Source organism: Cuculus canorus, chromosome 4 (genome assembly GCF_017976375.1).
Source record: "Cuculus canorus isolate bCucCan1 chromosome 4, bCucCan1.pri, whole genome shotgun sequence".
Classification (NCBI taxonomy): domain Eukaryota; kingdom Metazoa; phylum Chordata; class Aves; order Cuculiformes; family Cuculidae; genus Cuculus; species Cuculus canorus.
Window position 1 is genome coordinate 784,069 of NC_071404.1, and position 26,868 is coordinate 810,936.

At 60.9% G+C, this 26,868-nt stretch overlaps 2 protein-coding genes across 3 annotated transcripts; one reads left to right on the top strand and one right to left on the bottom strand.

The window, feature by feature from the left end:
- Positions 1 to 32: 32 nt before the first annotated feature.
- Positions 33 to 9,058, top strand: NAGK (N-acetylglucosamine kinase). 2 transcript variants are annotated; one of them, XM_054065951.1, is made up of 10 exons: positions 33 to 80; positions 1,439 to 1,523; positions 3,107 to 3,205; positions 3,286 to 3,427; positions 4,110 to 4,220; positions 4,297 to 4,409; positions 5,660 to 5,747; positions 7,175 to 7,272; positions 7,349 to 7,427; positions 8,794 to 9,058. In XM_054065951.1, exons 1-10 carry the CDS (start codon positions 52 to 54, stop codon positions 8,979 to 8,981), a joined length of 1,032 nt encoding a protein of 343 aa, XP_053921926.1. In that variant the 5' UTR covers positions 33 to 51; the 3' UTR covers positions 8,982 to 9,058. The 2 variants fall into 2 exon arrangements, with proteins under 2 accessions (XP_053921926.1, XP_053921927.1); XM_054065952.1 differs by lacking the exon at positions 33 to 80 and having other exon boundaries at positions 1,440 to 1,523; positions 3,004 to 3,205.
- Positions 9,059 to 11,835: 2,777 nt separating this feature from the next.
- On the bottom strand, positions 11,836 to 25,558 carry PAIP2B (poly(A) binding protein interacting protein 2B). The gene is made up of 4 exons (XM_054065957.1): positions 25,452 to 25,558; positions 18,357 to 18,514; positions 13,126 to 13,302; positions 11,836 to 12,043 (listed from the first exon to the last, which is right to left on the bottom strand). Exons 2-4 carry the CDS (start codon positions 18,504 to 18,506, stop codon positions 11,987 to 11,989), a joined length of 384 nt encoding a protein of 127 aa, XP_053921932.1. The 5' UTR covers positions 18,507 to 18,514; positions 25,452 to 25,558; the 3' UTR covers positions 11,836 to 11,986.
- Positions 25,559 to 26,868: the final 1,310 nt, after the last annotated feature.

A 26,868-nucleotide genomic window follows, 5' to 3' on the forward strand; every position in this document is an offset into this window, starting at 1 on the left:
GAGGGGGCGGGGCTTACTCCCGGGGGGGCGGGGCCTCGGGGTGGGGCGGTGATGGCAGCGCTGTTCGGGGGCGTCGAGGGGTGAGGGGGCACCTGTCCCCGTGTCCCCCCCATTGTCCCCATCCCTGTCCCCGTGTCCCCCCCCAGGGTCCCCATCCCTGTCCCCGTGTCCCCCCATTCCCCCCCAGGGTCCCCATCCCTGTCCCCGTGTCCCCCCCCATTCCCCCCCCGGGGTCCCCATCCCTGTCCCCGTGTCCCCCCCATGTCCCCCCCAGGGTCCCCATCCCTGTCCCCGTGTCCCCTCCCAGGGTCCCCATCCCTGTCCCCCCCATTCCCCCCCCCAGGGTCCCCATCCCTGTCCCCATGTCCCCCCCCCATTGTCCCCATGGTTGGGGGGTCCCTGTCCCCCTGTCCCCTCCCCATTGTCCCCATGGTTGGGGGGTCCCTGTCCCCATAGTTGGGGTCTCTGTCCCCCTGTCCCCCTCCCCATTGTCCCCATGGTTGGGGGTCCCTGTCCCCGTGTCCCCTCCCCAGTGTCCCCATAGTTGGGGGGTCCCTGTCCCCATGGTTGGGGTCCCTGTCCCCCTCTCCCCCTCCCCATTGTCCCCATGGTTGGGGTCCCTGTCCCCATGGTTGGGGGTCCCTGTCCCCGTGTCCCCTCCCCAGTGTCCCCATAGTTGGGGGGTCCCTGTCCCCATAGTTGGGGTCCCTGTCGCCGTGTCCCCTCCCCATTGTCCCCATAGTTGGGGTCCCTGTCCCCATGTCCCCCTCCCCAGTGTCCCCATAGTTGGGGGGTTCCCTGTCCCCATAGTTGGGGTCCCTGTCCCCGTGTCCCCCTCCCCATTATCCCCATAGTTGGGGGTCCGTGTCCCCGTGTCCCCTCCCCAGTGTCCCCATAGTTGGGGTCCGTGTCCCCATGGTTGGGGGGTCCCTGTCCCCCTGTCCCCCTCCCCAGTGACCCCATGGTTGGGGGGTCCCAGTCCCCATAGTTGGGGTCCGTGTCCTCATGGTTGGGGGGTCCCTGTCCCCGTGTCCCCTCCCCAGTGTCCCCATAGTTGGGGGGTCCCTGTCCCCATAGTTGGGGTCCCTGTCGCCGTGTCCCCTCCCCATTGTCCCCATAGTTGGGGTCCCTGTCCCCATGTCCCCCTCCCCAGTGTCCCCATAGTTGGGGGGTTCCCTGTCCCCATAGTTGGGGTCCCTGTCCCCGTGTCCCCCTCCCCATTATCCCCATAGTTGGGGGTCCGTGTCCCCGTGTCCCCTCCCCAGTGTCCCCATAGTTGGGGTCCGTGTCCCCATGGTTGGGGGGTCCCTGTCCCCCTGTCCCCCTCCCCGTTGTCCCCATGGTTGGGGGGTCCCAGTCCCCATAGTTGGGGTCCCTGTCCCCATGGTGGGGGGTCCGTGTCCCCGTGTCCCCTCCCCAGTGTCCCCATTGTCCCCAGGGGGGGTACCCACTCCCGCGTGGTGCTGCTGAGCGAGGACGGCCGCGTCCTGGCCGAGAGCGAAGGACCCAGCACCAACCACTGGGTGAGGGGACACGGGGGGACACCGGGATGGAGGGGACGGGGACATGGAGATGGGGACAGGGAGACACGGGGACAGGTGGTCCTGGTTCTTCCAGGTGGTCCAGGTTGTCCCGTGGTGTCCTGGTTCTTCCAGAAGGTCCCAGTTGTCCAAGGAGGCCCTGGTTCTTCCAGGTGGTCCTGGTTCTTCCGTGTTGTCCTGGTTCTTCCAGATGGTCCCAGTTGTCCCATGTTTTCATGGTTCTTCCAAATGGTCCTGGTTGGCCTTAGAGGTCCTGGTTCTTCCAGGTGGTCCTGATTGTCCCATATTGTCCTCGTTCTTCCAGGCAGTCCAGGTTGTCCCATGTTGTCCTGGTTCTTCTGGGTGGTCCTTGTTGTCCTAGGAGGCCTGGGTTCTTCCAGGTGGTCCTGGTTGTCCCATGTTTTCCTGGTTCTTCCAGATGGTCCCGGTTGTCCTAGGACATCCTGGTTCTTCCAGATGGTCCTGGTTGTCCTAGGAAGTCATGGTTCTTCCAGATGGTCCCGGTTGTCCTACAAGTCCCTGGTTCTTCCAGGTGGTCCCTGGTTCTTCTGTGTTGTCATGGTTCTTCCAGAGAGTCCCGGTTGTCCTAGGAGGCCCTGGTTCTTCCAGGTGGTCCTGGTTGTCCCATGTTGTCCTGGTTCTTCCAGGTGGTCCTGGTTGTCCTAGGACATCCTGGTTCTTGCAGATGGTCCTAGGAGGCCCTGGTTCTTCCAGGTGGTCCTGATTGTCCCATATTGTCCTCGTTCTTCCAGGCAGTCCAGGTTGTCCCGTGTTTTCCTGGTTCTTCCAGATGTTCACGGTTGTCTCATGTTGTCCTGGTTCTCCCAGATAGATCTGGTTGTCCCATGTTGTCCTGGTTCTTCCAGGTGGTCCTGGTTGTCCCATGTTGTCCTGGTTCTTCCAGATGGTCCCGGTTGTCCTAGGAGTCCCTGGTTCTTCCAGGTGGTCCCGGTTGTCCCATGTTTTCCTGGTTCTTCCAGATGGTCCCGGTTGTCCTAGGAGTCCCTGGTTCTTCCAGGTGGTCCAGGTTGTCCCATGTTGTCCTGGTTCTTCCAGATGGTCCTGGTTGTCCTAGGACATCCTGGTTCTTCCAGATGGTCCTGGTTCTTGCAGACAGTCCTGGTTGTTCTAGGAAGTCATGGTTCTTCCAGATGGTCCCGGTTGTCCTAGGGGGCCCTGGTTCTTCCAGGTGGTCCCTGGTTCTTCTGTGTTGTCCTGGTTCTTCCAGGTGGTCCTGGTTGTCCCAGACAGATCTGGTTGTCCCATGTTGTCCTGATTCTTCCAGATGGTCCCGGTTGTCCTAGGAGGCCCTGGTTCTTCCAGGTGGTCCTGGTTCTTCCAGATGGTCCCGGTTGTCCTAAGGAGGCCCTGGTTCCATGGGTTGTCCCATGTTGTCCTGGTCCTTCCGGGCAGTCCCGGTCATCCCCGCTTCTCCTGGTTCTCTTACCTGTTTGGGCTGAAGCCACCAGAGAAGTTGGTGGGACGTTAGGGTCGGTGAAGCTTCCGGTGCCACCAGGGATGGCTCCAGGGCCGCAGGGGTGGCTTTGATGTCCCCGTGTCCTCAGCTGATCGGCGCCGAGCGATGCCTGGAGAGGATCGAGCGCATGGTGAGCGACGCCAAGAGCAGAGCCGGCGCCGACCCCCGCGTCCCCCTCCGCTCCCTGGTGAGCCTCAACCCCCACCGAAGCTCCACCAAAACTCCACCACCTCCCACCTGGAGGTGACACCAAGCGTCTCGGGGCAGGGGTTGTCCCTGAGCGGAGGTGACCAAGCGGACGCCATCAGGACTTTGACGGAGGAGCTCTCGCGCCGCTACCCCCACCTCAGCCAGAGCTTCTGCATCACCAACGACGCCCTCGGGGCCATGGCCACCGCCACCAACCACGGTAGGAGATGGCGATGGGGGACATCACACGGTGGGAAGGGGTCTCCACGCGTCCCTCCTCATCCACCAGCTCCAACCTCTGCAAGAGGGGACTTTGAGGTGGGATATCAAGAGGGAGTTCTTCACCGGAAGGGTGAGGAGACCCTGGTGCAGGTTGCCCAGAGAGGTCGTGTGGATGTCCCATCTCTGGAGGTGTTGAAGGTCAGGTTGGGTCATGGAATGATGGAAGCGTCAAGGTTGGAAAAGTTCTCCAAAGCTCAACCAGATCGACCATCAACGCATCTCCACTGTGGCCACCAAACCGTGTGCCCCAAGCGCCACGTCTACGTGGGCTTTGAAGCCACCAGGGATGGAGGTTCCACCACTGGGCAGCATCTGCCAGGGCTTCACCACTCTTTCCTGATGAGCTTGGAGCAACCTGGGCCAGCAGGAGGTGTCCCAGGAGTTGGAACTCCATGACCTTTGAGGTCCCTTCCAACCCAAACCATTCCATGATTCCATGGTTTGAAGTTGATGTCAACCACGACCTCCAGATCCCATCTCTGGAGGGGTTCCAGACCAGGTTGGATGAGGCTTGGAGCAACCAGATCCAGAGGGAGATGTCCCTGCCCGTGGCAAGAGGTGGAAGTGGATGGACCTTGGAGGTCCCTTCCACCCCAGCCCGTGGTCCCCTGTCCCCGCAGGTGGCATTGTCCTCATCGCGGGCACCGGATCCAACTGCAAACTCCTCAACCCCGATGGCTCGGAGTGGGGCTGCGGTGGATGGGGACACATGATGGGGGACGAAGGCTCAGGTGAGGTCCTCAGGTGGTGGTGGGCGACGGGAAGACACCAAGGTGGGCTCCAACCAGTGCCGTGGTCCCTCGGCAGCGTATTGGATCGCCCACCAGGCCGTGAAGACCGTGTTTGACTGCATGGACAACCTGGAGGTGCCACCTCACGACATCGGCTACGTCAAGAAGGCCATGATGGACTACTTTCAGGTGCTTCTGGGGGGGCTTTGGGATGGGTGGTGGGGTCTAAGGGGGCTTTGGGATGGGTGGTGGGGTCTGGGGGGGCTTTGGGATGGGTGGTGGGATCTAAGGGGGCTTTGGGATGGGTGGTGGGGTCTAAGGGGGCTTTGGGATGGGTGGTGGGGTCTGGGGGGGCTTTGGGATGATGGATGGGGTCTGAGGAGCTCCAGGATGGGTGGTGGGGTCTGGGGGGGCTTTGGGATGGGTGGTGGGATCTAGGGGAGGGCTTTAGGATGGGTGGTGGGATCTAAGGGGGCTTTGGGATGGGTGGTGGGGTCTAGGGGAGGGCTTTAGGATGGGTGGTGGGATCTGGGGGGGCTTTGGGATGATGGATGGGGTCTGAGGAGCTCCAGGGTGGATGGTGGGGTCTGGGGGAGCTTTGGGATGATGGATGGGATCTGAGGAGCTCCAGGGTGGGTGGTGGGGTCTGGAGGGGCTTTGGGATGATGGATGGGGTCTGAGGAGCTCCAGAGTGGGTGGTGGGGTCTGGGGGGGCTTTGGGATGATGGATGGGGTCTGAGGAGCTCCAGGGTGGGTGGTGGGGTCTGAGGAGCTCCAGGGTGAGTGGTGGGGTCTGGGGGGGCTTTGGGATGATGGGTGGGGTCTGAGGAGCTCCAGGGTGGGTGGTGGGGTCTGGGGGGGCTTTGGGATGATGGGTGGGATCTGAGGAGCTCCAGGATGGCTGGTGGGGTCTGGGGGGGGTTCAGGATGATGGATGGGGTCTGAGGAGCTCCAGGGTGGGTGGTGGGGTCTGGGGGGGCTTTGGGATGATGGATGGGGTCTGAGGAGCTCCAGAATGGGTGGTGGGGTCTGAGGAGCTCCAGAGTGGGTGGTGGGGTCTGAGGAGCTCCAGGATGGGTGGTGGGGTCTGGGGGGGGTTCAGGATGATGGATGGGGTCTGAGGAGCTCCAGGGTGGGTGGTGGGGTCTGGGGGATCTTTGGGATGATGGATGGGGTCTGAGGAGCTCCAGGGTGGGTGGTGGGGTCTGGGGGGGCTTTGGGATGATGGATGGGGTCTGAGGAGCTCCAGGGTGGGTGGTGAGGTCTGGGGGATCTTTGGGATGATGGATGGGGTCTGAGGAGCTCCAGGGTGGGTGGTGGGGTCTGGGGGATCTTTGGGATGATGGATGGGGTCTGAGGAGCTCCAGGGTGGGTGGTGGGGTCTGGGGGGGCTTCGGGGTGGTCGTTGGGGTCCCAGGAGGTCCCCGTGGTCCCCGCAGGTCTCGGACCGGTTGGAGCTTCTGCCCCACCTCTACCGCTCCTTCGAGAAGGCCAAGTTCGCCGGGTTCTGCCGGCGGCTGGCGGAGGGTGCGGGGACTGGGACGGACTGGGACGGACTGGGGCGGACTGGGACGGACTGGGACGGACTGGGACGGACTGGGGGCACAGTGGGGAGGTGGAGGGGGCGGGGAGTGGGGGGGAAATGGGGTGACTGGGAGGACTGGGGGCCACTGGAGGGGACTGGGAGTGACTGGGGGGACTCGGGGGGAATGGGGAGAGGGGTGACTGGGGGCAACTGGGAGGGACTGGGGAGACTGGGGTGACTTGAGGTGACTTGGGGGAACTGGGAGGGACTGGGGGGACTGGAGAGGAATGGGGAGACTGGGGGTGACTCGGGGCAACTGGTGCGGACTGGGAGGGACTGGGGAGGAATGGGGAGACTGGGGGTGACTCAGGGCAACTGGTGGGAACTGGGGGGACTGGGGAGGAATGGGGAGACTGGGGGTGACTCAGGGTAACTGGTGGGGACTGGGAGGGACTGGGGGGAACTGGGGGGACTGGAGAGGAATGGGGAGACTGGGGGTGACTCGGGGTAACTGGTGGGGACTGGGAGGGACTGGGGGGAACTGGGGGGACTGGGGAGGAATGGGAGACTGGGGGTGACTCAGGGCAACTGGTGGGGACTGGGAGGGACTGGGGGAACTGGGGAGAAATGGGGAGACTGGGGGTGACTCAGGGTAACTGGTGGGGACTGGGGGGAACTGGAGGGACTGGAGAGGCATGGGGAGACTGGGGGTGACTGGGAGGACTGGGCAGGACTGGGAGGGACTGGGGGGGACTGGAGAGGAATGGGGAGACTGGGGGTGACTCAGGGCAACTGGGGGGAACTGGGAGGGACTGGTGGGAACTGGAGAGGAATGGGGAAACTGGGGGTGACTCAGGGTAACTGGTGGGGACTGGGAGGGACTGGGGGGAACTGGGGAGGAATGGGGAAACTGGGGGTGACTCAGGGTAACTGGTGGGGACTGGGAGGGACTGGGGGTGACTTGGGGTAACTGGTGGGGACTGGGAGGGACTGGAGAGGAATGGGGAGACTGGCGGTGACTCAGGGTAACTGGTGGGGACTGGGAGGGACTGGTGGGAACTGGGGGGAATGGAGAGGAATGGGAGACTGGGGGTGACTCGGGGTAACTGGTGGGGACTGGGAGGGACTGGGGGGAACTGGGGAGGAATGGGGAGACTGGGGGTGACTCGGGGTAACTGGTGGGGACTGGGGGGAACTGGAGGGACTGGAGAGGAATGGGGAGACTGGGGGTGACTTGGGGCAACTGGTGGGGACTGGGAGGGACTGGGGAGGAATGGGGAGACTGAGGGTGACTGGGAGGACTGGGCAGGACTGGGAGGGACTGGGGGGGAGTGGAGAGGAATGGGGAGGCTGGGGGTGACTGGGGGCAACTGGTGGGGACTGGGAGGGACTGGTGGGAACTGGGGGTCCCCGTCGCACCCCGCTGCAGGCGCCCGGGCGGGGGACGCGCTCTGCTGTCACCTCTTGGGCCGGGCGGGTGCGGAGCTGGGGCGGCAGGTGGGGGCGGTGCTGCCCCGAGCGCACCCGGTGAGTGGGGACAGGGGGGGACAGGGGGGGACAGGGGGGTGCCGGGGACCCCCCCTGAGCCCAGCGTCCCCCCCAGAGCCTCTTCCTGGGGGACCTGGGGCTGCCCATCGTCTGCGTGGGCTCCGTCTGGAAGAGCTGGGAGCGCCTGCAGGGGGGTGAGTGTGGGGACTGGGGGGACTGGGGGGACTGGGAGGGACTGGGAGGGACTGGGGGGGACTGGGAGGGACTGGGAGGGACTGGGGGGGACTGGGAGGGACTGGGAGGGACTGGGGGGACAAGGAGGCCCTCAAAACCCAACCCTATGTGTCACTGGGGGGGAACTGGGAGGGACTGGGAGGGACTGGGGGGACAAAGAGGTCCTCAAAACCCAACCCTATGTGTCACTGGTGGGGGACTGGGAGGGACTGGGAGGAACTGGGGGGACAAGGAGGTCCTGGAGGTCCTCAAAACCCAACCCTACGTGTCACTGGGGAGGAACTGGGAGGGACTGGGGAGACTGGGGGGACAAGGAGGTCCTCAAAACCCAACACTATGTGTCACTGGGGGGAACTGGGAGGGACTGGGGGGACAAAGAGGTCCTGGAGGCCCTCAAAACCCAACCCTACGTGTTACTGGGGGAAACTGGGAGGGACTGGGAGAGACTGGGGGAACAAGGAGGCCCTCAAAACCCAACCCTACGTGTTACTGGGGGGAACTGGGAGGGACTGGGTGGGACTGGGGGGACAAGGAGGTCCTCAAAACCCAACCCTATGTGTCACTGGTGGGGGACTGGGAGGGACTGGGAGGGACTGGGGGGACAAGGAGGTCCTCAAAACCCAACCCTATGTGTCACTGGTGGGGGACTGGGAGGGACTGGGAGGAACTGGGGGGACAAGGAGGTCCTGGAGGTCCTCAAAACCCAACCCTACGTGTCACTGGGGAGGAACTGGGAGGGACTGGGGAGACTGGGGGGACAAGGAGGTCCTCAAAACCCAACACTATGTGTCACTGGTGGGGGACTGGGAGGGACTGGGGGGACAAAGAGGTCCTGGAGGCCCTCAAAACCCAACCCTACGTGTTACTGGGGGGAACTGGGAGGGACTGGGTGGGACTGGGGGAACAAGGAGGCCCTCAAAACCCAACCCTATGTGTCACTGGGGGGGACTGGGAGGAACTGGGGGGACAAAGAGGTCCTGGAGGTCCTCAAAACCCAACCCTACGTGTCACTGGGGGGGAACTGGGGGGACTGGGGAGACTCGGGGGACAAGAAGGTCCTCAAAACCCAACCCTATATGTCAATGGGGGGAACTGGGAGGGACTGGGGAGACTGGGGGGACAAGGAGGTCCTCAAAACCCAATCCTATGTGTCACTGGGAGGAACTGGGGGGACAAGGAGGTCCTGGAGGTCCTCAAAACCCAACCCTATGTGTCACTGGGGGGGACGTAGGGGGACTGGGACAACTGGAGGGACTGGGGGTGACTGGAGGGTCCTCAGTGGGGACTGGAGGGGACTGGGAGGGACCCTCCGTCTGTTCCCACCAGGATTCCTCCGCGTCCTGGAGGAGGCACGGGACAAGGTGCCTGGTGGCATCTTCACCCGCTTCAGCCTCCTGAAGCTGAGAGGCTCCTCGGCGCTCGGCGCCGCCCGTTTGGGCGCCAGGAAGGTGGGCCAAGAGCTGCCCTTGGACCAAGCCAGCAACGTCCATGTCTTCTACACCCACGTCTTCTAACGTGGGCCTCAGGGGACCTTCGTGGTGGTGGTGGTGGTGATGGAATTGAGGGTTTGTGTGAAATAGAAACACTCCGAGCTTGTGGAGTCGTGGCTGAGCTTTGGGGGTAAGAAGGAACTCCAGGTGGAACCACGTGGAGTTCCAAGGCGTGAAGGTGCCCCAGCCCTGGAGGTGCTCTGAGGTCCATTCCAACTCAAACCATTCCATGGTTCTAACTTGATGTCAACCAGAACTTCCAGCTCCCATCCCTGGAGGTGTTGAAGGCCAGGTTGGATGGGGCTTGGAGCAACCGGATCCAGTGGGAGGTGTCCCTGCCCATGGGAACTGGATGGGCTTTCAGGTCCCTTCCAACCCAAACCATCTTCTGGTTCCATGATTGTAACTTGACATCAACCAGAACCTTCAGATCCCATCTCTGGAGGGGTTCCAGGCCAGGTTGGATGGGACTCGGAGTCCCTGATCCGGTGGGAGGTGTCCCTGTCCATGGCAGGGGTGGGACTGGGTGGGCTCTAAAGTGCCTTCCAACCCATTCCATGAAGAGAAGAGAGAAGGAAGAGGAGAGGGAGAGGGAGAGAAGAGGGAGAGAAGAGGGAGAGAAGAGGGAGAGGGAGAGGGAGAGGGAGAGGGAGAGGGAGAGGGAGAGGGAGAGGGAGAGGGAGAGGGAGAGGAAGAGGAAGAGGAAGAGAAGAGAAGAGAAGAGAAGAGAAGAGAAGAGAAGAGAAGAGAAGAGAAGAGAAGAGAAGAGAAGAGAAGAGAAGAGAAGAGAAGAGGAAGAGGAAGAGGAAAAGGAAGAGGAAGAGAAGAGAAGGAGCCATCCCACCATCCCATCCCTCTGGGCACCATCCCATTCCACCCAATTCCTCTGGGCACAGCACCATCCCATCCCATCCCTCTGGACATGATCCTGTCCCATCATCCCATCCCTCTAGGTACCATCCCATCCCATCATCCCATCCCATCCCATCCCATCATCCCATCCCATCATCCCACCCCACCCCATCGCTCTGGGTCCGATCCCGTCCCACCAGGGATACCCCACCTTACCTCACGTCATCCCATCCCCATCCTCTCATCCCTCTGGATCCCATCCCATCCCTCTTCCGTGACCCAATCCATCCTCCACCGACGACTCCGTTGAATGAACGGAAATACTTGGAAGGCCTCGCCCTGAGAGGTGAGCTGGACATGGATGAGCGAGAACTCATCCTGACCGTCCTACAGCCGCTTTAATCCTTCACCTCATCCCGAAGGGGCCGCTTCCTCCGCATACAAATTCCCAAGCCCGGCATTCCAAAGGAGACCCCTTCTCCAGGTCTGACCCCACCAGGACCACGACTTGGGGACCTGACTGAGAAGGAGCTCCCCAAGACCCCACCAGAAGCACAGATCCTGCTCTCCGAGAGCCACTCCGACAGCTTTGCCGTCAACGCCGGCCACGTTCCCACCATTGGGAACGGCTCTACACTGGGAGGGGAAGATTGAGATTGGACACGAGGAAGGAATTCTTCATGAGGAGGGTGGGGAGACCCTGGAAGAGGTTGTCCAGAGCAGTGGTGGCTGCTCCATCCCTGGAGGGGTTCCAGGCCAGGTTGGATGGGGTTTGGAGCAACCGGATCCAATGGGAGGTGTCCCTGGGTTGGATCTGGATGGGCTTGGAGGTCCCTTCCCACCCCAACCAATCCATGCTTCTCATTTGCCATCAACAGAACCCCCATCTCCCATCCCTGGAGGTGCTGAAGGCCACCTTGGATGGGGTTTGGAGCAACCGGATCCAATGGGAGGTGTCCCTGGGTTGGATCTGGATGGGCTTGGAGGTCCCTTCCCACCCAAACCAATCCATGCTTCTAACTCTCCATCAACCAGAACCCCCAGCTCCCATCCTGGAGGTGTTGAAGGCCACCTTGGATGGGGTTTGGAGCAACCGGATCCAATGGGAGGTGCCCCTGGGCTGGATCTGGATGGGCTTGGAGGTCCCTTCCCACCCAACCAATCCACACTTCTCACTTGCCATCAACCAGAACCCCCATCTCCCATCCCTGGAGGAGTTCCAGGCCAGGTTGGATGGGGCTTGGAGCAACCGGATCCAATGGGAGGTGCCCCTGGGTTGGATCTGGATGGGCTTGGAGATCCTTTCCAACCCAACCAATCCATGTTTCTAACTCGCCATCAACCAGAACCTCCAGCTCCCATCCCTGGAGGTGTTGAAGGCCACCTTGGATGGGGTTTGGAGCAACCGGATCCAATGGGAAGTGCCCCTGGGTTGGATCTGGATGGGCTTGGAGGTCCCTTCCACCCAAACCTATCCATGCTTCTAACTCTCCATCAACCAGAACCTCCATCTCCCATCCCTGGAGGAGTTCCAGGCCAGGTTGGATGGGGCTTGGAGCAACCGGCTCCAATGGGAGGTGTCCCTGGGCTGGATCTGGATGGGCTTGGGGGTCCTTTCCAACCCAACCCATTCCATCATTGTAGGAAGCAGGGAAGATTCTCATCTCCCAACGGAAAAAAGAGCTGGAATTAGTGTTGGGCACCTCTCGGAACACTTCTTGGAGAAGTTTTGGATTGACCACCTCGTTCCCCTTCCCCTTTCCGAGAGGGAAAGAAACTCTTTAACGGAAAAAAACCGGATGTGGGGCGGATCCTGGCGTAGCCCCGATGACCCGGACGGGCAGGAGATCCCCAAATTCTATTAGAAGGGCCAAAAAAAAATGGACTTTTCCACTCGCCGGACTGTGGAAGAGGAGGAACCCAGGAGGAACCCAGGGATGAATCCCAGAAAGCCAAAAACCTGCGCCCCAAAAACCGGGTGGGAAAAAAGGAAAAGGGCTTCAAAGAAGGGAAAAACCCCCAAACAACCAAAGAACGAAGAACCGGAGGTGGAAGCGAAGAGCGAGGAGGGAGAAGATTGCAGCAATTCCGCTACGGCAGAGTCCCGCCGGGATGGAGCCTCTCCCGACGCCGTCCCGCAGCACCGACACAGTCTTTGCCAAAGCCACCGGGGACCTTCAGTACTTCACCCCCGGCACAAACTCCTTAGCGTCTGGGTTCAAGGTGCTCTTGCTCTGCAGGAGAGGGAGGAGAGAGGGATGGAGAGCGGGAAGGGTCTCCAGAGGGATCTGGCCAGGCTGGATCCATGGATGGAGGAGCTCCAGAGGGATCTGGCCAGGCTGGATCCATGGATGGAGGGCAGGAAGGAACTACAGAGGGATCTGGCCAGGCTGGATCCATGGATGGAGGATCTCCAGAGGGATCTGGCCAGGCTGGATCCATGGATGGAGGATCTCCAGAGGGGTCTGGCCAGGCTGGATCCATGGATGGAGGATCTCCAGAGGGATCTGGCCAGGCTGGATCCATGGATGGAGGATCTGCAGAGGGATCTGGCCAGGCTGGATCCATGGATGGAGGGCAGGAGGATCTCCAGAGGGATCTGGCCAGGCTGGATCCATGGATGGAGGATCTCCAGAAGGATCCGGCCAGGCTGGATCCATGGATGGAGGGCAGGGAGGATCTCCAGAAGGATCCAGACAGGCTGGATCCACGGATGGAGGGCAGGGAGGATCTCCAGAGGGATCCGGCCAGGCTGGATCCATGGATGGAGGGCAGGGAGGATCTCCAGAAGGATCCGGCCAGGCTGGATCCATGGATGGAGGGCAGGGAGGATCTCCAGAAGGATCCAGACAGGCTGGATCCACGGATGGAGGGCAGGGAGGATCTCCAGAAGGATCCAGACAGGCTGGATCCACGGATGGAGGGCAGGGAGGATCTCCAGAAGGATCTGGCCAGGTTGCTGCTCTTCCACCCACGTGGTTTCCACCACTCCAACCACGCTCTGGGTGCTCAGCACCCTTGGAGCACACCGGGCTGCTCCTCCCGCCCCCCTCCAGCCCACCAGGACACCCCAAAAGGCACAGGAGATCCTGGTTGGCTCTGGGATGGGAGTCTCATTCCCATGGATCCTGGAGAGCAAGCTCTACAATCCCTGGGCACACGGAATATCCTTGAGGAAAGCTCCCGATCGCATCGTCCCTGGGGCATCAGCACCAGATCCTTCACTGCTGCTCAGGAAGGTCCCCAAGGAAGCGTTCCCACCACCCCCAGGAGACATCTCCTGCTCTTTCCCAGCCCCTTTCTCCAAGCTCCTTACCAGAATGTCCTCGGAGCCGTGGCTGTCGCCCACCGAGAGGCCGCTGAGCTGCTGCTGCAGTTGCCCCACGCCCTGCGGGAGGTCACGCGATGGGATGAACCAGTCCTGGTCCTCCTCCTCCAGCATCTCCTGGAAGCAGCGGTCCAGAAACTCCTGCTCTTGCAGCTCCTCCTCCACCTGCCCAAAGAGAACCGTGAGGGGTACGGATGAAAGGCTTCTCCACGCCCTTCTTCCCGCTTGGTTGAAGCACTTGGAGATGCGTCCACCTCATCCGCATCCCATCCCGATCTCCTGGGAGATGGGACTCCACCTCATTCAGTCCATGAAGTCATTTTTAGGTGGGGTCTGAAGCCCTGAAGGCCATGGAACCGTGAGGGGTTCCTCGCACACGGATGTTCTTGGATCTCCAGGAGCTCCATCCCATGCTCCACGACATCTCCATGCCTTGGAGACACCAGAGTGGAGCCCCAACTCTATGTTGAAGCGAGGTGACGCCTGGAACCAAGGTTTGGAGGTGGAGGAGCACAAGACCAGGGTCTGAGCGGAGCAGAGTCCTTCATGGGAAGAGTGGAGGAGCTCCGGCAGAAGCTGCCCAGAGGGGTGGTGGAGCTTCCATCCCTGGAGAGGTTCAAGAGCCGTGCAGACGCGGCACCTGGGGACACGGTTCCACCTGGGACCCCACCTCATTCATTCCATGAAGTCACTTTTAGGTGGGGTCTGAAGCCCTGAAGGCCATGGAACCATGATGGGTTCCTTGCACACGGATGTTCTTGGATCTCCAGGAGCTCCATCCCATGCTCCACGACATCTCCATGTCTTGGAGACACCAGAGTGGAGCCACAACTCTATGTTGAAGTGAGGTGATGCCTGGAACCAAGGTTTGGAGGTGGAGGAGCGCAAGACCAGGGTCTGAGTGGAGCAGAGTCCTTCATGGGAAGAGTGGAGGAGCTCCGGCAGAAGCTGCCCAGAGGGGTGGTGGAGCTTCCATCCCTGGAGAGGTTCAAAAGCTGTGCAGATGTGGCACCTGGGGACACGGTTCCACCCGGGAGATGGGACCCCACCTCATTCATTCCATGAAGTCACTTTTAGGTGGGGTCTGAAGCCCTGAAGACCATGGAACCACGATGGGTTCCTCACACACGGATGTTCTTGGATCTCCAGGAGCTTCATCCCATGCTCCACAACATCTCCATGTCTTGGAGACACCAGCGTGGAGCCACAACTCTATGTTGAAGCGAGGTGATGCCTGGAACCAAGGTTTGGACGTGGAGGAGCGCAAGAACAGGGTCTGAGTGGAGCAGAGATGTGGTCTGGGGTCACCTTCTGGCCAGGGTTAAAGGTGCAACATCCCAAGCCAAACTCCATGAGCCTTCTTCCATGAGCACCATCTTCCAGAGGATGAGAAGAAGCAGCTCTGGGGCTGTTGATCCTGAAGAAGACGAGGGGAGACCTCCTGGCCCTGAGCAGCTCCCGGAAAGGAGGTTGTGGGGAGGTGGGTGTTGGGCTCTTCTCCCCAAGGAACGAGGGATGAGAGGAGATGGCCTCAAGTTGCACCAGAGGAGGGTTACGCTGGAAATCAGGGCCAAGTCCTTCATGGGAAGAGTGGAGGAGCTCCGGCAGAAGCTGCCCAGAGGGGTGGTGGAGCTTCCACCCCTGGAGAGGTTCAAGAGCCGTGCAGATGTGGCACCTGGGGACACGGTTCCACCTGGGACCCCACCTCATTCATTCCATGAAGTCACTTTTAGGTGGGATCTGAAGCCCTGAAGGCCATGGAACAGTGAGGGGGTCCTCACACACGGATGTTCTTGGATCTCCAGGAGCTTCATCCCATGCTCCACGACATCTCCATGTCTTGGAGACACCAGAGTGGAGCCACAACTCTATGTTGAAGCGAGGTGATGCCTGGAACCAAGGTTTGGAGGTGGAGGAGCGCAGGACCAGGGTCTGAGTGGAGCAGAGTCCTTCATGGGAAGAGTGGAGGAGCTCCGGCAGAAGCTGCCCAGAGGGGTGGTGGAGCTTCCACCCCTGGAGAGGTTCAAGAGCCGTGCAGACGCGGCACCTGGGGACACGGTTCCACCTGGGACCCCACCTCATTCATTCCATGAAGTCACTTTTAGGTGGGGTCTGAAGCCCTGAAGGCCATGGAACCGCGATGGGTTCCTCGCACACTGATGTTCTTGGATCTCCAGGAGCTTCATCCCATGCTCCACAACATCTCCATGCCTTGGAGACACCAGAGTGGAGCCCCAACCCTATGTTGAAGCGAGGTGATGCCTGGAACCAAGGTTTGGACGTGGAGGAGCGCAAGACCAGGGTCTGAGTGGAGCAGAGTCCTTCATGGGAAGAGTGGAGGAGCTCCGGCAGAAGCTGCCCAGAGGGGTGGTGGAGCTTCCATCCCTGGAGAGGTTCAAGAGCCGTGCAGATGCGGCACCTGGGGACACGTTCCACCTGGGACCCCACCTCATTCATTCCATGAAGTCATTTTTAGGTGGGGTCTGAAGCCCTGAAGGCCATGGAACCGTGAGGGGTTCCTCAACCCTCACACATGGATGTTCTTGGATCTCCAGGAGCTTCATCCCATGCTCCACAACATCTCCATGTCTTGGAGACACCAGAGTGGAGCTACAACTCTATGTCGAAGCGAGGTGATGCCTGGAACCAAGGTTTGGAGGTGGAGGAGCGCAAGACCAGGGTCTGAGTGGAGCAGAGTCCTTCATGGGAAGAGTGGAGGAGCTCCGGCAGAAGCTGCCCAGAGGGGTGGTGGAGCTTCCATCCCTGGAGACGTTCAAGAGCCGTGGGGACACGGTTCTGCAGGCACGGTGGGGTTGACTGGATGAGCTTAAAGAGGTCTTCTCCAACCTTAACGGTTCCATGATTCCATCTGGGTGACACGGAGCCCAACACCAGGCAGGCCTGAGGTCTTGGCTCCGGTTCCCACCTTCCTCCTGGCCTTGGTGCTGCTCCTCCACGCAAGGAGCTGCCGCGTCGTTTGCTTTAATTAACCCCACGCTTGATTAACACGGACTGATGGAGCTCGTGCCTCTCCGGCTGCTGCCTCACCGCGTCCTTCAGAAGCAGAAGCCTTGAGTCACTGCTCGCTCACCGTGGTCGAGGTCATGGTGGGTGAAGAACCTGCTCCACCGCTTGGCTTCTCCTCTGGTGGGAACCCGCTTGAAGCATTCCCAGGTGGAGAACTTCTGGGCACACCAGGAAGGTTGATGAACTCCTTCCTTGAGGACCAAGGAGGTGATATCCCCTTTCCCAGCCTGCCCCAAGCTCCGGTGGTTCCACCACGAGATGATCTTTCAGGTTCTTTCCAAGCCAACCCATTCCTTGCCGGCATCTTGACCTCCCGGTGATGGGAACCCCACGCTTGGTGGTGCTGGTGGGGATGTTGGAGAGAGGGGACAAGAACCCAGGAGAGTTCAGGAGAAGAGCCAAGCTCCTTCACCGCCCAATCCAAGGCATCTTGACCTCTTTCCAGCTCCTGAGATGACAGCAAGGTCTTCCCCGTTGTCTCATGTTGCGATCCGGATGAAGGCAGAAGAATGAGGAGGACGCTACGTGGTGGCTCCTTCTGCTCCACCTCCCGGATTCACAGCGTTATTCACGGTCGCATCGTTATGCTCCAAGCGAGAGCTTTTCAGGTCCCACCAGGCTCCACCAGCCACTCCCCAGAGCTCAGGTGGTCATCACGGACACAGCATCCCAAGTCTCCCAGCGTGGCCTCCTACGGGACGTTCTCCAGCCCTCCCACCATCTCCGTGGCCTCCTCTGGAGTTGCTCCACCATCTCCACGTCCTCCCTGTGCTGAGGACTCCAGCGCTGGACCCAGGGCTCCAGGTGGGTCTCCCAGAGCGGAGCAGAGGGTCAGGATCCCGTCCCTCCCTGCTGGCCACGCTGCTCTGGATGCTTTGGACCCCAACATCTTCTCCTCAAGGTTGCTCCAAATCCATTCTCCACCAAACCTGGATTTGGGCTTGGGATTGCCTCGACCCAGGTGTAGGACCTTGCCCTTGGCCTGGTTGAACCTCATGAGGTTTGCACGGTCTCACCTCGCCAGCCTGTCCGGGTCCTTCTGGATGTGATCCCTTCCTTCTGGATGATCTCCCACCTTCTGGATCCATCCCTTCCCTCTGGGTCCATCCCTTCCCCTCTGGGTCCATCCCTTCCCCTCTGGGTCCATCCCTTCCCCTCTGGGTCCATCCCTTCCCCTCTGGGTCCATCCCTTCCCCTCTGGATCCATCCCTTCCCCTCTGGATCCATCCCTTCCCTCTGGATCCATCCCTTCCCCCTGGATCCATCCCTTCCCCTCTGGATCCATCCCTTCCCCCTGGATCCATCCCTTCCCTCTGGATCCATCCCTTCCCCCTGGATCCATCCCTTCCCCTCTGGATCCATCCCTTCCCTCTAGGTCCATCCCTTCCCTCTGGATCCATCCCTTCCCTCTGGGTCCATCCCTTCCCTCTGGGTCCATCTCTTCTCTCTGGATCCATCCCTTCCCCCTGGATCCATCCCTTCCCCTCTGGGTCCATCCCTTCCCCTCTGGGTCCATCCCTTCCCTCTGGATCCATCCCTTCCCTCTGGATCCATCCCTTCCCCTCTGGGTCCATCCCTTCCCTCTGGGTCCATCCCTTCCCTCTGGGTCCATCCCTTCCCTCTGGGTCCATCCCTTCCCTCCGGATCCTTCCCTTCCCTCCACCGTCTCCACCACACCACACAGCTTGGTGCCACCGGCCAAGCTGCTGAGGTTGCCCCCAATCCCACTGTCCATGACTCCAAGGAAGACGTTCAACACCACCGTTCCCAACACCAACCCCTGAGGAACCCCACTCGTCACTGGTCTCCACTTGGACGTCACACCGTTGACCACAACTCTTTGGGTGCCACCATCCACCATCAAGTCCCGGTCTCTCCAGTTTAGAGACGAGGACACCACGTGGGACGGTGCTGAGTGCTTTGCCCAAGCCCAGGCAGATGACCTTGGTCACTCCCCTTATCCATCAACGCTGGAGCTCCCACCCTTTGATCCAAGAGGGTCAAAATCATCTTGAGAGCTTTTTATCCATCCACGTCCTTACAGGTCGACCCAATAAAACCAGGATGACTCTTCCGAGCCACCACCTCCACACCAGGTGGGACACCTCATGGTTCCCATCAAAGGAACCTTTTCCATCACCTCAATTTAAGCCATGGAAACACAGAGTTGGGGAACCACCTCCTGGTCTTACCTGTCTGTTGAAGTCCTCCTCGTTCTCCATCCACATGTACTCGGCGAAGGGGTTGTTGTCCTTCTCATCGTGGCCGTTCACTACTTGGTCCTCTTTGGATTTGGGAGTGGACGCCGTCGTCGTGCCAGCGAGGTCAGAGCCGTTCATCATTACGGACTCTGAGAAGGGAGAAAAAGGAGATGAAGGAGCTGCTGAAGACCCTTCCAACCCATCCTGGCCCTTCCAACTCTCCTCCCTAGCAGGACCAACACTGGGTGGCCGTGGCCCATCAGGGATGGTCTGACCACCCTGGTTCTGGTTGTAGAGCAAGGGCTGACTCTCCAGGAGCTCCTGGAGGACCAGGGCTTGGACAGCCACCGGTGAAGCACTGGACCAAGCAGACCACATAGATGCCCCATCGCTGGAGGTCTCCAGGCCAGGTTGGATGTGGCCTGGAGCAACTGGTCCTGGTGGGAGGTGTCCCTGACCCATGGAGGTTGAACTGGATGGGCTTTGAGGTCCCTTCCAACCCAACCTATTCCGTGAGGATCTGACGATCCAAGTGGATCAAGGAGGAAGACACCAATCCAACACCTCCATCCCAACACCGGCGTCAAACAAGGACGGACTTTCTTGGAGGAAACATCTCGGTTTCCACGAGGAACTGTCCTGGCGTTGCTGGGCAGAACCAGCACCGTGCTCCAGGCACAGGTTGGACACCAGAATCCAGGGGTTGATCCAACTGGAGATCCATGTCCAGAATCCCAGGGCTGATCCAACTGGAGTTCCATGCCCAGAATCCCACGGCTGATCCAACTGGAGTTCCATGCCCAGAATCCCAGGGCTGATCCAACTGGAGTTCCACACCCAGAATCCCAGGGTTGATCCAACTGGAGTTCCACACCCAGAATCCCAGGGTTGATCCAACTGGAGTTCCACATCCAGAATCCCAGGGTTGATCCAACTGGAGTTCCACATCCAGAATCCCAGGGTTGATCCAACTGGAGCTCCACATCCAGAATCCCAGGGCTGATCCAACTGGAGTTCCACACCCAGAATCCCAGGGTTGATCCAACTGGAGTTCCACGCCCAGAATCCCAGGGCTGATCCAACTGGAGTTCCACGCCCAGAATCCCAGGGCTGATCCAACTGGAGTTCCACATCCAGAATCCCAGGGCTGATCCAACTGGAGTTCCACACCCAGAATCCCAGGGTTGATCCAACTGGAGTTCCACGCCCAGAATCCCAGGGCTGATCCAACTGGAGTTCCATGCCCAGAATCCCAGGGTTGATCCAACTGGAGTTCCACGCCCAGAATCCCAGGGTTGATCCAACTGGAGTTCCACACCCAGAATCCCAGGGTTGATCCAACTGGAGTTCCACGCCCAGAATCCCAGGGCTGATCCAACTGGAGTTCCATGCCCATGGTTTTCCAGCCTTCTCCAAAGTCATAATTAGCACGGTAGCTCGTTAGGCTCCTTCCCAACACTTGGAATTCTCCCATATTCCCGGTGCTCCACAGGTTGCTTCTCCCCTGGCTTCTCCTCCATGCCCGGCACCCGGAATGCCGGTGACACCGCTCCAATCCACATCTACAGCCGAGGTCTCGTTATTCCCAATCCAAGCTCCTGCTTCTCCTCCATGCCTGGACTGGGAATGCTGATGGCCTCGCTCCTATCCCTGTCTACTTCCAAGGTCTCCCTGCTCCAAATCCAAGGTCCTGCTCTTTATCTCCCAACCATATGGACTTCTCCGAGCATTCCCAGCCGGGTTTCCATGTGCTCCTGCCCTTCGGCTCAGCCCCAGCCCCGCTCCGTCCCCAATCCCGATGTCTTCCATATGGTTTCTTTCCCCCAGGCTTCTCCTTCCCATCCCGGTTTCATTCCCTGCTGCCGATACCAAACCCTGACCTGGTGACTTCTGACGGATCCGGAGGGAATCTCCTGCTGCTCATGGAACCATGGAATGGGTTGGGTTGGACCTCCAAGCCCAGCCGGTTCCGACCCCGCTGCCATGGGCGCCTCCCATGGGATCAGAGGGTCAAATCCCCATCCAACCCAGGACTTGGACACCTCCAGGGATGGGAGATGGATGTTCTGGGTGATGTCATGTTCAAACCATGGAATCATGGAATGGGTTGGAAAGGACCTCAAAGCCCATCCAGTCCCACCTTCCAGGTGGGATCAAAGTCCATCCAGGGACACCTTCCATGGGATCAGGGGCTCCAAAACCCCATCCAACCTGGCCTGGAACCCCTCCAGGGATGGAGCAGCCACCACTGCTCTGTTCCAGGGTCTCCTCACCCTTCAGGAGAACATTTCTCCCCAAGATCTCATCTCCATCTCCCCTCTTGCAGCTCCAAACCGTTCCCTTCATCCTATCCCTGCACTCCCTGATCCAGAGCCCCTCCCCAGCTCTCCTGGAGCCCCTTTCCCTCCTGGAAGCTGCTCTGAGGTCTCCATGGAGCCTTCTCTTCTCCTGAACAACCCCAACTCCCTCAGCCTCATACAGAAGGTTCTCCAACCCTCCCATGGAGGTGGAGGAGCTTTGTTGGGATGATGGAGCTGGGCATGGAGCAACCTTCGAGCAGCTTCCAGGAGGGAAAGGGGCTCCAGGAGAGCTGGGGAGGGGCTCTGGATCAGGGAGGGCAGGGACAGGACGAGGGGAACGGTTTGGAGCTGCAAGAGGGGAGATTGAGATGAGATCTTGAGGAGAAATGTTCTCCTGGAGGGTGGGGAGGCCCTGGCCCAGGGTGCCCAGAGCAGTGGTGGTTGCCCCATCCCTGGAGGGGTTCCAGGCCAGGTTGGATGGTTCTTGGAGCCCCTGATCCCATGGGAGGTGTCCCTGCCCGTGGGAACTGAATGGACTTTGAGGTCCCATCCCACCCAAACCATTCCACGGCTCCATGATCTACGCCCTGTACAACTCTGGTACCTCCAGAGAGCAGCTCCTCTTTCCCATCTTCTCCTCGATTCCCAGAATATGGTCCTTATAAAGAGTTTCCGATGGTGGACATGGCTTGGTCCACCAACCCTTTTCCCTACTGGAAGCTGCTCGAAGGTCTCCGTGGAGCCTTCTCCAGGCTGAACAACCCCAACTCTCAGCCTGGCCTCACACAGGAGGTTCTCCAGCCCTCCCATCATCTCCGTGGCCTCCTCTGGAGTTGCTCCACCAGCTCCGTGTCCTCCCTGTGCTGAGGACTCCAGCGCTGGACCCAGGGCTCCAAGTGGGTCTCCCGGAGCGGAGCAGAGGGGCAGAATCCCGTCCCTCCGTGGTGGCCACGCTGCTCCGGGCGCAGCCCAGGACACGTTGTGGCTCCTGTTGAGCTTCAGGGGCTCCAGGGATGGATTCTATCCCGACCCAACCGTGGTTCCTGGTGCTCCATCCCAGCCTGGAGCGAGATGGGATGATCTAAAGGGGCTCAGCTCATTCCAACGGGAAAACCCCACCCCTCCTGCTGCAAGGGAACGATCCCACTTCCCTCCTTGGCCGCTCACTTCCAGAAGGAATGCTTGGACGTCTGGATGGGAATCCAGCACAAAGGCTTGGATCCAGCATCCATCCGTGCCGGCTTCTGACTTGGGAATCCCACAACGCTCCAGCGCTCGCATGCCCGGTTTGGCATTCCCAACCCGGCAAAGGAGCTTTCCAGAGGGGAACCCATGGATTCCTTTGGGTGGAGAGGAACCATGGAAGCTCTGAATGTGATATTCCAGCACGCAGAGCTCCAGGTGGAGACAGCGGAGGGTTTCACACCACCTTTTCCATGGAAAAGAAGGAATGAGGACCCAGCTCCGCCGTGCTCCAAGGAACTGTGCAGAGAAGATCCCGGAGCCACTTCCAACTTGTCCCTGCACGCCGGATGGAACCTGAAGAGCCGGCACGGAACCAAAGCGCCGGCGGGCAGAGGCTGGGAGCCGGCTACACCGCATCCCAGCCATGGAAACCGGAGGGAAATCAGAGCCGGAAAGCTCCTGCCCAGCCCAAAGCCATCCGTGGGATTCAACCTAGGCTGGAAACTCGGGAATGCGGCTCCCGGTCGCCGCAATCGGCAACGCAGACGGTTGTGCTGCCGCGCTCCGGGTCGGCAATCGTAGAATCGTAGAACAGTTTGGGAGGGAAGGGACCTCAAAGCCCATCCAATGCCACCCCTGCCATGGGCAGGGATACTTCCCACTGGATCAGGGGCTCCAAGGACCATCCAACCTCACCTGGAACCCCTCCAGGGATGGGGCAGCCACCACTGCTCTGGACAACCCATTCCAGGGCCTCCACACTCTCATGGGGAAGAAATTCCTCCTTATATCAATCCTAACTCCGCCCCTCTCCAGTTTATCCCTGTTTTCCCTCTTGTCCTGTCACCACAAGCCTTTAGGAATAGTCCCTCTCCAGCTTTCCTGGAGCCCCTTCAGGTACTGGAAGGTCACTATAAGATCTCCTCAGAGCCTTCTCTTCTCCATCCATCCATCCATCCATCCATCCATCCATCCCAACCCATCCCATCCATCCCAACCCAACCCATCCATCTCCATCTATCACTCCCATCCCATCCATCTCGTCCCATCCCATCCTGTCCCATCCCATCCCATCCACCCAGTCCCATCCCATCCCATCCCATCCACCCAGTCCTATCCCATCCCATCCACCCAGTCCTATCCCATCCCATCCACCCAATCCCAATCCCACCCCATCCCATCCGCCCAATCCCATCCCATCCACCCAGTCCCAATCCCATCCCATCCACCCAGTCCCATCCCATCCACCCAGTCCCATCCCATCCCATCCACCCAGTCCTATCCCATCCCATCCACCCAGTCCTATCCCATCCCATCCACCCAATCCCAATCCCACCCCATCCCATCCGCCCAATCCCATCCCATCCACCCAGTCCCAATCCCATCCCATCCACCCAGTCCTATCCCATCCCATCCACCCAATCCCAATCCCATCCCATCCCATCCACCCAATCCCAATCCCATCCCATCCCATCCACCCAGTCCTATCCCATCCACCCAGTCCCATCCCATCCACCCAGTCCCATCCCATCCACCCAGTCCCATCCCATCCCATCCCATCCACCCAATCCCATCCCATCCACCCAATCCCATCCCATCCACCCAATCCCATCCCATCCCATCCACCCAATCCCATCCCATCCCATCCCACTCCATCCCACCCCATCCCATCCCATCCCATCCCACCCCACTCCATCCCATCCGGGTGGGTCGGAGCAGGAGGAGGAAGGAGAAGCGCACGTCCCCCAGCGACAGCGCTCTCCTGGATCCATCCCAGCCATCCCGTCCCATCCCATCTCGTCCTGTTCCGACCCATTCCATGCTGACCATCCCTTCCCAACCTGCCCGTCCATCTTCCCCAGTCCATTCCACCCGGTACCGGCCCCGTTCCTCCCATTACCGGACCCTTTGCTCCCGTTACCGGCGCCGTTCCCCCATTCCCGACCCCATTCCCCCCGTCACCAGTCCCGTTGCCCCCCGTTCCCGACCCCTTTGCCCCCGTTACCGGACCCTTTGCTCCCATCACTGGCGCCGTTCCCCCATTCCTGACCCCTTTTACCCCATTACCGGCCCCGTTCCCCCCGTTACCGACCCCTTTGCTCCCATCACCGGTGCCGTTCCCCCATTCCCGACCCCTTTTACCCCCGTTACCGGCCTCTTTGACCCCGTTACCGACCCCTTTGCTCCATTATTGGCCCCGTTCTCCCCATCACCGGCCCCGTTGCCCCCGTTACCGGTCCTGTTGCCCCCGTTACCAAGCCCTTTACCCCCATTACCGGCCTCTTTGCCCCCGTTACCACCCTCGTTGCCCCCGTTCCTGGCTCCTTTGCCCCCGTTACCAGCCCTGCTTCCCCCGTTACCGATCCCTTTTACCCCCGTTACTGGTCCTGTTCTCCCCGTTCCCGGCCCCTTTGCTCCATTATCTGCCCCGTTCTCCCGTTACCGGCCCCATTGCCCCCGTTACTGACCCCTTTGCCCCGTTCCCGGCCCCACTGCTCCATTATCAGCCCCGTTACTGACCTCTTTGCCCCCGTTACCGGCCCCGTTCCCTCATTTCCAATCCCCTTTACCCCCGTTACCGACCCCTTTGCTCCCATCACCGGCCCCGTTCCCCCATTCCCGACCCCTTTTACCCCCGTTACCGGCCTCTTTGACCCCGTTACCGACCCCTTTGCTCCATTATTGGCCCCGTTCTCCCCATCACCGGCCCCGTTGCCCCCGTTACCGGCCCTGTTGCCCCATTACCGGCCTCTTTGCTCCCATTACAACCCTCGTTCCTCCCGTTACCAGCTCCTTTGCCCCCGTTACCGGCCCCGTTCCCCCCGTTACCGACCCCTTTGCTCCCATTACCGGCCCCGTTCCCCCATTCCCGATCCCTTTAACCCCCGTTACCGGCCCCATTCCCCCTGCTACCGACCCCTTTGCTCCCGTTACCGGCCCCGTTCCCTCATTACCGACCCCTTTTACCCCCGTTACCGGCCCCGTTCCCCCCGTTACCGACTCCTTTGCTCCCATTACGGGCCCCGTTCCCCCATTCCAAATCCCTTTTACCCCCATTACTGGTCCCGTTCTCCCCGTTCCCGGCCCCTTTGCTCCATTATCTGCCCCGTTCTCCCGTTCCCGACCCCTTTGCCCCCGTTATCGGCCCCGTTGCCACATTCCAACCCCTTTTACCCCCGTTCCCGGCCCTGTTCCCCCCGTTCCCGGCCCCTTTGCTCCCATTACCGGCCCCGTTCCCCCATTCCCGATCCCTTTTACCCCCGTTACCGGTCCCGTTGCCCCCGTTACCGACCCCTTTGCTCCCGTTACCAGCTCCGTTCCCTCATTCCCGACCCCTTTTACCCCTGTTATCGGCCTCTTTACCCCCGTTACCGGCCCCACTGCCCCCGTTACCGACCCCTTTGCTCCATTATCTGCCCCGTTCTCCCGTTCCCGGCCCCGTTCCCCCCGTTCCCGGCCCCGTTTTCCCCGTTCCCGGCCCCACTGCTCCATTATCGGCCCCTTTGCCCCCGTTCCCCCCGTTCCTGACCCCGTTTTCCCCGTTCCCGGCCCCTCTGCCCCCCCGCCCGCCCGGGGCTCCCGGTCCCCCCCCCCCCGGTACCTGCAGGCTCCGCCGCCGCCGCAGCCGCTGCCTTTCCCCTCCACGCCCGTCAGTGCCGCCTCCCCATTGGTCGCCGCTGCTGCGACGCCACGCCCCTTTGCACTCTCCCCGCCCTCTGATTGGTCCCTCTCCCTCCCGCTCGCTGTCAATCAAACCACAAGCCCCGCCCCCTGCCGAGCCACCCGCGATTGGCCGAGCGCGGGGGGCGGTGATTGGCGGCGGCGCACGCGGAGCCCACGTGGGGTCGGGGAGGGAGGCGGGGCGGGAAGGGGGCGTGGCCAATGGGGAGGTAAATAACAGCGTCGGAGCGTGATTGACAGGCAGAGGGGCCAATGGGAGGAGGCGTCACGGCCCGCGCGGAGCAGCGATGGGAGCGCAGCGCTGATTGGTCCATTGGGGGTAAACACAGAGAGGGGGGCGGGGGGTTCCCCGCGCGGGGAGGGGAGGGGCGGTCACGTGACCGACACGTGGCGGGGGGGGTGAGAGGGGGGGGATGAGCCCCGGGGGGGGTGAGAAGAGGGGGGAAAGGGATGAAAAGGGGGAGACCCAGCCCTGAACCCCCAGAATGGGGGAACTGAGGGGGGGACCCCGAGTGATGGGGGCTCCTGGGGGGGGTCTCAGCCCTGCACCCCCAGTTTGGGAGGAACTGGGGGGGATCCTGGTCCTGTACCCCCAAAATAGGGGCTCCTGGGGGGGGATCCTGGTCCTGTACCCCCAAAATAGGGGCTCCTGGGGGGGTCTCAGCCCTGCACCCCCAGTTTGGGAGGAGCTGGGGGGGGATTCTGTTTCTGTACCCCCAAAATAGGGGCTCCTGGGGGGGGTTTCAGCCCTGCACCCCCAGTTTGGGAGGAGCTGGGGGGGGATCCTGGTCCTGTACCCCCAAAATAGGGGCTCCTGGGGGGGATCCTGGTCCTGTACCCCCAAAAGAGGGTCTCCTGGGGGGGGATCCTAGTCCTGTACCCCCAAAATAGGGGTTCCTGCGGGGGGTCTCAGCCCTGAACCCCCAGTTTGGGAGGAGTTGGGGGGGAAACCTGGTCCTGTACCCCCAAAATAGGGGCTCCTGGGGGGGGGGTTCAGCCCTGAACCCCCAGTTTGCGAGGAGCTGGGGGGGATCCTGGTCCTGTACCCCCACTTTGGGGGCTCCGGGGGGGGTCTTAAAGCCCTACATCCCCATTTTGGGGGGGAACTGGGGGGGGGACCCAGAGTGATGGGGGCACCTGGGGGGGTCCCAACCCGCCCCCCCCAACTTTGGGGTCACCGGGGGGGGCACTCCTAGTCCTGCACCCCCAAAATAGGGACCCCTGGGGGGGTTTCCCAGCCCTGCACCCCGAGTTTGGGGGGAACTGGGGGGGGGGTGTCTCAGTGCCCTGACCCCCCAGTTTGGGGGCACTTGGGGGGGGTTCTCAAAGCCCCGCAC

Coding starts and splice junctions, on each gene's coding strand:
- NAGK (XM_054065951.1), top strand. CDS start 52: ATGGCAGCGCTGTTCGGGGGCGTCGAGGG. Junction 81..1,438: donor CTGTTCGGGGGCGTCGAGGG/GTGAGGGGGCAC, acceptor CATTGTCCCCAG/GGGGGGTACCCACTCCCGCG. Junction 1,524..3,106: donor GACCCAGCACCAACCACTGG/GTGAGGGGACAC, acceptor CCGTGTCCTCAG/CTGATCGGCGCCGAGCGATG.
- PAIP2B (XM_054065957.1), bottom strand. CDS start 18,506: ATGATGAACGGCTCTGACCTCGCTGGCACGACGACGGCGTCCACTCCC. Junction 13,303..18,356: donor AGGAGGACTTCAACAGACAG/GTAAGACCAGGA, acceptor CTCTTTGGGCAG/GTGGAGGAGGAGCTGCAAGA. Junction 12,044..13,125: donor ACGGCTCCGAGGACATTCTG/GTAAGGAGCTTG, acceptor CCTCTCCTGCAG/AGCAAGAGCACCTTGAACCC.